We start from the raw sequence: 11403 nt of genomic DNA on the forward strand, positions 1-11403 counted from the left end.
ACATCCAGTGAGCGGCAGTTCTGTGGGCGGAAATGCCTTGTTGATGCCAGAGGTCAGAGGAGAATGGCCAGACTGGTTCGAGCTGATAGAAGGGCAACAGTGACTCAAATAACCACCCGTTACAACCAAGGTGGGCAGAAGAGCATCTCTGAACACACAGTACGTCGAACTTTGAGGCAGATGGGCTACAGCAGCAACTTTTGGCTCTGAAAATGGTATTGGTGCCCTATTTGTTGGTACTCGCTGATACCGATACCACCATTTTAGTGCTGGATCGGAACCCAGCCCAACACTAGTATAGGTATCGGTACAACACTACATTTAATGCCATATGTCAGCACAAGGTCCAAGGTATGAAGCTGAGAATGTGTGGGACTATTCACATTTTGAATAAAGCCAATAGTGTCCAAGATGACATTAAAGAATACACTTAAGCTATCACCTTTAATGTCAGCTTGCATGTTAAAATCCCCCACTATGATGACCCTGTCAGTATTCAAGACCAAATCAGATAGGAACTCTGAAAACTCATTTAAATATTTAGAGCAAGGACCTGGTGGATGATACCATTTTGGATGAGGGAAACTAAGGGTTTAATGTTCAAAAGAGTTGTAGTTATTAACTGCCCTTGGAGCAATCAGTAAGTCATACTGAAAGATTGCTGTTGCTACTCCTCCTCCTCGCCCAGAATTTCTGGGTATTTGAATAACTAGAAGGAGTAGCCTCATTTATGCTCACATAATCCTCTTGCTGCAGCCAAGTTTCCACAAGGCAACATGAATCAATGTGATTATCACAAATCAAGTCATTACCTAGCAGACCTTTTGAAGAAAGAGATCTTATGTTAAATAAATCACATTTAATCACTTAACTTTTTCCCCAATTGGATTTATTTTTATTAGGTTATCATGATTTACACCTTTGGGAATCTTTCCTAATTTATTTGATTTTGGTTACAGGCAAAACACTGTCTGGATGGAGTATGAGTGGGTAACAGTAGATAAGCTGCAGAGAGGTGTGTTAAACTAGGACTCTGCTTCCTGGTCTGCACCCTGGGTTGTTAGTGTTTTGAAGGACTAATAAATTCAGCCTGATTCCTAGAAAGTAGAGCTTCGCCATCTAAAGTAGGATGGATGCCGTCTCTCCGAATCAGACCAGGCTTACCCCAAAAGGATTGCCAATTATTAATGTAGCCCACGTTGTTTTCAGGACACCACCTAGACAACCAGCGGTTGAATGACGACATGCGGCTAAAAATGTCATCACTGGTCAGATCAGGGAGGGGACCAGAGAAAGTTACGGAGTCCAAAATAGTTTTGGCAAACTTAAACACCCAAGCAACACAATTTTTTTGTGAACTAATTGGTGTAATCAGATGTTATTACTGCCAGCATGAATAACAATCTTACTGTATTTAACCTTATCCTTACCCAGCATTTTCAGGTAGGATTTAATGTTGCCTGTTCTGGCCCCGGCAAACATTTGATTATGGTCCCTTCAATTTAACAAAACTCTAGGGCCTTCAGAGAACAGATATATTTATATTGAATTGATGTGGATTCCAATGACCCATTACCTGACTTCTAATAAGAAGCTTTTGCCCTGGACTTAATTTAGGGTTATCTAATATAAGGTAAATTTAGCTTTTTCTTTTGGATTCCCAGCTGTATGCTACTTTGTTTTGGCATCACACTCAGAATCCCAAATAAAATACACTGATTGTGATTATCGTCTTTGGCAAGAAGAAGATGAATACTTTGCCAGCTCCTGAATATGGCATTTATAGTTTTTTGATAAAAATGTCTTTGCATTTGTTGCTGTTAATCAACAAATGTTTTTATCTAAGACTGCGTTTTTTCATGAATTTCTTTTATGCTAAGAATCAAACAAGCTTCACGTTTAATAAGAAGGTCATTAATTTAAAAGTCATATCTGATTTATTGATATCAATACATTTTTGGGTACTGATGGAAAACAAACTCATACTGAATTGTTTTGATTTCAGTGCTAGTATTTTAAGTATACATCCACTAGTCTTTGTCCACTTCACACACAGAACCAAACACACAAGATATGATACTGTATATGCACAACAAATTTGCTGCTCCTGGGGTCTTGAGCCGCCAAAGCCAATCATAGATGTCGGTGTGAAGTGGGTAAGCCGGTTCCAAGCCCCTACAGTCCCTCTCTACATCGGTGCTGGCCACAGACAAAATGCATGCCTAATGGCACTCCGTGTGTCAGTGGGTGTGTCTTCACATGCCTTTGTGTGTACGTATTGCACGGATGGCTGTATGTGTCAGGGTTTGTCTAACGCATCCTGACTAGCAGGGACACCCATGCAGGGCATTTGTAAACAGACACAGGGCAATCGTTCCAGCAGCATTGAATTAGGTATGCACATATAAATATGCAGACACACACATACAAATTTGGCTTTAGAGCTTGGCATGGGGTGCATTGGATCAGTGTGTGGCGCACTAGCTCACCTCAGAAACCTCTGAAAACAATTATTGCTCTCACAGGGCTGCTCAGGGAACAGCTTGGACTAATAGACTGAACTATTAAGGCAAAGAACAACATTTATCTTCTGCTTTTTTTATCTAAAGAAAACCTGAAACTGATAGAAAATAAGATTTTTTGAATCAAATTTAAGCAAATAATAAAAGAGGATTTTGTGTTTTCTGTCCAAAACTTTTTGAGACCTTATATTTCTTACCTGCATATCTGCATGCTGGATCTGTGTATAAATGGGAGACAAAGAGGATATGTGTCTCTGTTTCTTTTTTCATGCATACATGTGTGTAGCCATATGCTAATGCTGGTCTGGCTCTGTTTCTCTATCTCTCTGCGGGACTCAGTTCTGGGGTCTTTGTGATATAATCAGCATAATTCTTTTGACAAATACACATGGTTATTCTTAATTAGTATCACACACTGTCCTTTTGACTTTACTTTGCCTCTCTACCTGAACATCAGAACACACATAAAAGGCAATGTTGTGCACATACATTACAGCTTTAGGGATCCAGTAGTCAGAGTAGGAAAACAAACTTGCAGATGTTCACTTGTTAGTATACATAGACTTATGGGGCCAAAATTGTTGCTTTATTATTTCAACACATCATATTCCTAGAAGCTATGTATGCTAAGGATTTTTGTGCAGAAGTGCACAGTGTCCAGTGAATTTAGAATGAGGAAAAAAGATTGAATAGTTTTCTGTATTGTACTCGCTGATCAAAATTGTGTTGAGGACTTTAATGTATAAATTAGCAAGACCTCTTCCTGTCTCATCTTCTCTGTCCAAATCACTCTTCTTTTCTCTTCCTCTTTCTTGTTTACACTCATCGTTACCTTCTTTCTCTTCGCTCCTTGCTCCTCTCTGCTGCATTTTGTATGATTAACGGATGACTTTGATCATCAGGGCACATATGCATGCAGTGAATCCCACTGAATTTAAGTTGACAAGAACCCTTTCCTTTCATATCTTACTCTGCAGCTCCTAATGTTATCTTCATAAGCTGACCATGTCTTTTTCTCTAAAAAAAAAAAAAAAGGCCTAATAGAACAAATAACAGCTTTTATGTTTTCTTTTTTCTACAGCTTTAGTGGCCAAAGTAGTCAAAACATGGAAACAAAATTGTGTGCCATTGTGATTGGTAAACCGTTGATTGGTAGAAACTGAGCTGGTTCCAGCTACAGCAGTTTTACAACTGTGTGAGTATCACATTAGAAACACTACTTAATATATTTAACTTTCATAAAAGCAGATCATCTGAAGATTATCAGAAGTCTTATTTCTACTAGTCTCAATGAAATATATCTGGAATCATCTTGCTAGGGAAAAAATGTTGTGTATGTACTGGTGCATGGTAGTAAATCACAAACTCAAAGTTATAAATGTTAAGATTTTTTATCTTAGTTCATTGTGGTTGTATTGGTTACACACTTATGGGGATAAGTAGGAGAGTAACCCAGAAGGGTTCACAGAGGAAGTGGAAGGAAAAAATGTCTAAAAATATAAGTGTCATAATGTGCAAAAGGACTCCCACACATTGTCTAACTTATGGCATGTAGGCATTAAATTTGCCTAAAGAAGGTCGAGTCCCAAAACAGTGCATATAAATGTCTTTTAATGCAAGATGGACAGTGTGTGGGAGTCCTTTTATAAATTTGGTTCCTTTTTCACCCGTCACATTATACAGATGTGCGAAGAGCGCTATTAAAAAAGAATTAGAGTAACCACAGCCCTCTGATTGTGAAACAAATCTAATTTATGAATCTCTTGTCACTGTGCATCAATAATCAATACTTTGTTAAATGTATGTGTGTATCATGTGAAGAGACTCGCAATTCAGTCAAAACTTACCCAATATTGCATTGGGATAATGCATAATTTTTGTTAAACTGATTTTGTTTCTTTTTTTCTCACTGCAACATCTGTCTAAGATGTTTAATGCTCAGTTTTATCTAGATGAGTTACGTAAAGGTGAGGAATAATATGTATAGCTCATATTGAGGTAATGTCAAAATCCTCATCAAATACTGTAAAATGTGATGCAGGCAAAAAAATACAAAAACTTGAAGCTTAATAATGTAAATCTTGTATATCAAATCAGAATTTACAGATGTAAGGTTGCCTTTCCAGTGTTTAATTTGGGTTTAACCAAATATATATATATATTAAAAAAAAAGTTTTATCTCCATTAATATTTTTGCTTGTATATCTTACCAAGAAATTCACTAAATCCCTAAAATGTTCACCATTTTTTTGTTCTTACTATGAACGTATGTTTGTGTGCGTGTGTTTCAGTGTAATCGTTATTGTGGTAGCTGTTAATGCCTTTAGATAGTTGTGTATTTCAGCAGCATTTATTAACATTCTGCTCACCTGTTTGTGTGTGTGTGTGTGTGTGTGTGTGTGAATTTCACGGTCAGACCTTAATTGTTGTGTGTGTGTTGCAGCGAGCAGCCTTTTAATGTGGTGTGTTTCAGTGATAAAGTGTTTGAATGTATTGCCATCTAGAGGCATGTAGCAGAGTCTCCACGCTCCTATAAAATCTGCCAGCGCCAGATGCTGCTATTGACAATGTGCATATGTTAACCGCTTTATAGGCCACATGCCTCACATATTTCACTGGCTTTTAAGGTAGAGAGATCTCTCATTCTGGCTCACTTAATCTGTCTTTCTCTTTTGCCACATCTATCTTTTTCTCTCTAGCATTGGCCTCCTCCACTCCTCCATTACTTCGCTGAGATTCTCCTTCACTGTCTAACTTCCTTTTTTATTTGCTTCATCAGTTATTAACTAACCCACATCTCACTTTTTCATATCAGTCTCTCCTAAACCCCTTCCATGTGTTGCCTTACTAAAATGTAAATTTTTACCATGTTTTTTGAACTGCCTCCACCCCTTTGTCTTTTCTCTTTCCCCCACTCTCTCTCGCCGCACATTGTCATTGTGGTCTTTCCTCCCTCTTTTAGTGAGAAGTGCTGTGATTTGCAGGAGGATTTAGCTTGTGTCTAGGGGGTTATTAATCCTGTTTTACTGTGAATGAAAAATGTGTTGGCTTCCAGACATGAATATAGTTAGTACATGCATTCTGGTTGTTGTTCAGACAGTTCTGCCTTGGTGCCACGCCACGGTGATTTTGGGGGGATTTCCTTTGGTTCTGTGAAAATGGTGAGCCTTTTTGATCCTGCTGCAGTTGCATGGAAGTGCGTTAGCAGTTAATCTCTTTACATATGCTTAGTTATGTGCAAGCAAAACTTGATCTGCGGACTCAACACTTGAAAGAAGCATACCCTCCTGTGTTATGCATTCACACAAATGTGGAGATATCACTCTCATAGCTGCTTCAGAGCTCCCAGTTATAATCAACACAAAGACCGGGTATAAATACTACATCCAGGAGCCTCGTGCTCCCAAACTTCCTCGTCATCGCACGCCAGGGCCTTTTGAAACAACAGTGTGCCTCTTATCAATTAGTAAATGGTGTTTTCACTGTATCACGCACACATACACACTTTTCCTGCATCTGCCAGGGTGTTGGGCCGGGTCCCACTGCCTAAAGCTACTGGCACACACCCTTGTTTAGTATGCGTTTGTTTAGATGATATGAAATGGTGCATGTGCGACATAAATACTTAATCTGGAGGCTTTGAAATCACCCACCAGGGACAGACATTTCCTGCTACGTTTCTCGCTGTCTCTGTGTCTGGCATGGGTTTCTCACTTGACCGTGTCAGAGCCTGGATGCTGAAACATTGATATTTTAAATCCCATGTTATGACATCTTAGTTTCCATTGTTCCTTTTATTCCCCTTTTGATGGTTGATGCTCTGGTTTTATTCAGACAGGATTTGATTGTGTAACTAATTTCCTTTGGCTGGCTGTCATGTTGGCATTTGACCCACTTCACCATCAGCTTTTCAGTATTGTCTTTTGACGCTTGCTCAGTCGTTTTGGTCTTAAGGCCAGCTTTTCATATATTCCATTTGTAACAAAAAGAGCTATTTAAAGAATAATTTTTTTGATATCACCATAGACATTTGAAAATGGTGAGGTGATAGCAGTTTGGCTGTGTGTTATAACTTCATAAACCAAAGAAAATGTTAGTATCCATTCGAAGTGCATGATTGGTTAAATGTTGCTATTCAATTATTCGTCTTATTTTACTCCAAAATGCCAAGTTTAAAAAATGAACTGAAAAAATTATGTATATAAAGTGGCGGCCTAGTGGTTAGGGGATTGTGCTTGGAATCTAGAGTTTCTAAGTTTAAGCCCCAGTCCCACAGACTGAGTCTCTGAGCAAAGATCCTTAACTACACTCTGCTTCCCGGGCGCCGCACAATGACAGCCCACTGCTCCCTAAGGAGACGGGTTAAACGCACAGAGTTGACTTTGTTGCACTGTAATTGTAACAGTTTAATGACAATAAAAGCTGAAAAAAAAGACCCTTCTTATACACCCTCACCTTAAAATTCAATATTGCTTTCTTACACATAAACAGCAGCAGAAACTGCAGGGACAAAAAAGAACTTTGACTTAGACAAACTTTGTAATTTTGTACACACAGAGTGTGTAAAAACAAAAATTCGTTCAGTATAGCTCTCAAGAAATTACTATTTCTAAAGTGCAGCAGCGATAAAATGTAAACATAAGCTTTTGGTCACACATTATTGTACACTATCTCTTACTGGACATGTTTCTACAGCATTTAGGGATAGTAGGCTGAGAAATACACTTTTATTAGGATGTGTACTAATAGTACCAAAAGTATTCTGTTCACTGAGTATATCAGTTAATAAAATCCCATGTTTTCACATTTGGAACTAAAGTGCAAGTCGCCGTTCTCAGACTGAAGTTTTGGTTAAAGTAGAGCCTAAATTGCTCCCAACGTCTGTTTATGTCTGTTACTGTCTTCACTTCAGTTAGTTCAGTGATTTTTGACATCATTCTACTCTAAGTTTCCGTGCTTTATAGCTTCATAGTTAACCAAAGCTGTCTAATTGGCCCATGAGTTTGAGAATTCTGGTTCTTAACATGTTTTCTATCTTTCAGGGTTCAGTGTTGGAGGCATCAGTCTTTGGTCTTGACCCATACAGTCAGTACAGTCTCCGTGTGGAAGCTGTGAATCGGGCAGGTACTTTGGAAAATGAAAAAACTGAAATTTGAAATGTGCTATGAATATACCCTTAGTGAGTCTGATTGTTTGGTTCCACTTCAGGTTCTGTTTCCAGTCCATGGGTGGAGGTCATGACCCTGGAGGCTTCCCCAGCAGGTCTGGGAAACATTACAGTAGAGCAGAAGGAGGAGGGTAGAGCTTTGCTGCTCAGCTGGGAGGAGCCACGTTCTCCAAATGGAGTCATCACGGTACTAATCTTGGGTTGTCATGATGTATCACACTTTAGATAGTGGAACAACTTTATCTGAAAGTAAACAGTTCTTTGCAGTATGTAATTAAATATACTTCTATTAGCAGTGTGACAACATTTTCGTTGAAAAGAAATAAGACAAAAACGTATAGCAAAAACAATTGACAGATAATACTTACTAAAAGTGTTATTAATGGAAGTATATACCTTGGATTTAGTCATGTAATTAAGTCTTATACTATATGAGAATAACCCGGGCTATTCAAAGAGTTTTTTTTAAACGTTATATTTAAGAAAATGTTCCTAACCCTAACCCATAAAAGGTCTGTATTTAAGATGCTTCAAAGGGGTTGAAGTGTTTTTAGGCCCTCATCAATTGCAAAGTCTCATGGCTTTGTGATAGTGTATGACTGTTTCCATTTGTCAGCGTCTTAGGCAATATAAATAAATAGCCATTCTAAGTTTGGGGTTAAGGCAGGTGATACTGTATTAGTTCCACTGTATAGTTCATTATAGCTGTTATTTTTGACATCTCTATATAATCTTCAAGCAGTTTAACAATATAGCAACAGGCAAACAGTTAAAAAGGAAGTTCATTTTTCTAGTTTCCTTTAAGTCCCATCTGCACAGCCTCTTTGACTATTTTCTTTCTGATATTCATTTCTCCAGATGTATAATTTGTACAGTGAGGGGAACCTGGAGTTCAGTGGGTTATCACGGAGTTTCCTGTTTCGTCGTTTGGAGCCATGGACTGTTTACTCTCTGACTCTTGAAGCCTGTACCTCGGCAGGATGCACGCACAGCCCTCCTCAGCACATCACCACAGCGGCTGCACCACCTGCATTGCAGCTGCCCCCTAAGCCTCTTTCTGTTGGCTCTGACCATGTGTCCTTTACTTGGGAGCCTCCCTCACAACCCAATGGGCCAATTGGAGAATATTCTCTGCTTTGGAGGAGACTGAAAGAGAGCGGGACATCGCAAATTAATGAAGAAGATACCGATGGGGGAAAGGTAGGGGAAATACTGTAGGGATTACTCCAATCAATTTAAACTGCATGAAAGAATATATTAAGGCTTGGATTGTACTCATATAGTCGTTACAGATACAGTTCCACCCTTTAAACATAGTTTTATTTAGTTTATTTGTAACTAAACTTAAATTCTTGACTTAAGTACCCACCTCTATCACCCTTCATGCCTCCCACAGTTGCTCTTCCCAGAATCATCCCCACAGCGAGCCGAATCCCTCTCCTATACCGTGACCGGTTTGCGTCCCTGGACCCAATATGAGTTTAGCATCTGTACTCACAACCCAGCCGGACACACCTGCAGCTCCTGGGTAACTGTAACAACAAGACAAGCCCCTCCTCGTGGCCTCACCACTCCAAGAGTGAGACACGTCCATGGCCGACCCAGTGAGCTGGTGATATCCTGGACTCCTCCTTTGGAGCCAAATGGGGTTCTAAAGTCTTACAGGATACAGAGAAATAATGTCAGCTTCTCATTCAGTTTTGACCCGACTGTCTTGACCTACACAGATGAAGACCTGCATCCATTCTCAACATACAGGTATTTGTGTCTTTCATTTCTATTAATTTCTTATCACTCATCTGCTTAAAAGGTAATTTAGCAAATAAGCACAAAACAAGGGAGTTTTGATTCATTTCTTTTATTTCCTAATAGCTATTCAGTGACAGCCTGCACTTCTGAGGGATGTACAACCAGCCCCTGGACTAACATCACAACGCTAGAGGCCCCACCTGAGATGGTAGATCCCCCCACAATGGATGCCATAACTTCTGATCTTATAAACATTTCATGGAGTAAACCGCTGATGCACAACGGAGAGGTGACAGAATATATCCTGAAAATGAACAACAAAGAGGCCTATCGTGGGAGAGACTTTAGTACAGTGCTGTCAAATCTGCAGCCGCATACGTCCTATCAGCTGGTTCTGTTGGCTTGTACCAGAGGTGGCTGCACTACCAGCAATACGACAACCGTTGTTACTAAGGAAGCTCCCCCAACACATCTGGCAGTCCCAACTCTTAAGGTGGTTTTTATCTCTAATGTGGCGTTAAAACAGTTTTTTCAGTTTGTGGTAAATAAAATACAGTTTCAGTTTTTAAAACCTTAGCAGTAACATTAAAAATCAAAATCAGTAAAACAAGCATAGCGGTCAGTAGGTTTGCTTTTTGTACAACATAAACAACTATCTAAGTTCACTTAATGTCACCAACAAGTAGTTTGTTTACACACTGAAGTCTCTACCTTGTTTAATGTGTTTTCCTTTAACTATTTAACAAAAGGTTACGGGACCAGAGTCCGTTGAGATCACCTGGAGACCCCCCGATCATCCTAATGGGATCATCACTGGGTATGAGCTCTGCAGAGATGGTGAAGTTATCTACGTTGGCACAGACACCCACTATCACGACTTCACTCTCCTGCCAAGCATAGAGTACCGCTATGTTGTCAGGGCCAACAACAGCAGAGGTGCTGTAAGCAGTGAGGTAGCCACAGCAAAAACTCATCCATCAGTCCCATCTGGTGTGGCTCTCCCAACGCTAACATCACTGGAGGCAACCCGGGTCAGTTGATCTTTCTAAACAGACCTGAGTCAAGAGCTCTAGAAGTTGTTATTGAGAAGTTAGTAAGCTCTTATTTTCTCTCTTTTTGTCACCAGGTTAGAGTAGAGTGGCAGACTCCAGCTCGACCTAACGGAGAAATAGTGAGCTACGCCGTGTATCTGAGAGATCCTGTCCAGCTCAACATCACCAGTGCTATCTTTACTCAAGAAGATAGTTCCTTTTATGACAAGCAAATCATATTGCATCGACTGAGTCCTTACCATAGGTAAGTCTGATTCTCTCTCTGATTTTTTCACTTTCAAAAACAGAGAAATATACTTCCAATTCGAACTAAGATGTAATCTTATTTTTATATAAAGGTACACCTGCACATAGAGTGCTACTTTTTTGTGTGTACACTTTTTTTTTTTTTTTTTACACTTTTTTGTGTGTATTGTGCAGTGTTACTGAAACTGCAGTAATGTGTTTAAAAACCTGTTTATGTAATGATTAGATTTAAATAAAAAAAAAACATGCAATTAAATAAAAAAGAAAAACACAATGATTTAACATAAATATCATGTATGATTTCGGAAAAAAACAAAACAGAAAATTAACAGCCACCAGAGAATGTGCGCCATTGTGAAGTGCAAATCTCAGACTTGTGGCTAGAGGGATTTTTATTTTCATCCTTTAATGTTCCGTGATTGGCTCCATACAAAATCCAGCTATGTCTTATGTTTTTAATTAGGGACTACTTTTTTTTGGGAATAGTATGGATCAAACAGGTGTTGTGAGCTGTTTAGAGTGAAATCTTCCTCTTGAGTCTGACAGTTACTCATTTTCTGCCACAGAGGCTTAAAGGAAAATTCCGTTTTTTAACACTTTTAGCCCATTTTCTGTAGTGTCCAGGATGAAATCGAATGATCGACACCAAAATTTTGACAATTGGTCC

General features: G+C 39.2%; 1 protein-coding gene across 1 annotated transcript in view; it reads left to right on the plus strand.

Moving 5' to 3' along the window:
* LOC107097822 (usherin-like) overlaps window positions 1-11403 on the plus strand; it is a 173697-nt gene that overhangs the window by 147269 nt on the left and 15025 nt on the right. The window contains exons 44-50 of the mRNA XM_015395130.1: window positions 7565-7646; window positions 7731-7876; window positions 8548-8889; window positions 9086-9447; window positions 9562-9931; window positions 10188-10469; window positions 10565-10734. Of these exons, the coding sequence (XP_015250616.1) occupies window positions 7565-7646; window positions 7731-7876; window positions 8548-8889; window positions 9086-9447; window positions 9562-9931; window positions 10188-10469; window positions 10565-10734 (1754 nt within the window). The remainder of the gene's footprint in view (window positions 1-7564; window positions 7647-7730; window positions 7877-8547; window positions 8890-9085; window positions 9448-9561; window positions 9932-10187; window positions 10470-10564; window positions 10735-11403) is intronic.

This window comes from Cyprinodon variegatus, unplaced genomic scaffold (genome assembly GCF_000732505.1).
Source record: "Cyprinodon variegatus isolate N-32 unplaced genomic scaffold, C_variegatus-1.0 Scaffold726, whole genome shotgun sequence".
NCBI classification, from domain to species: Eukaryota; Metazoa; Chordata; class Actinopteri; order Cyprinodontiformes; family Cyprinodontidae; genus Cyprinodon; species Cyprinodon variegatus.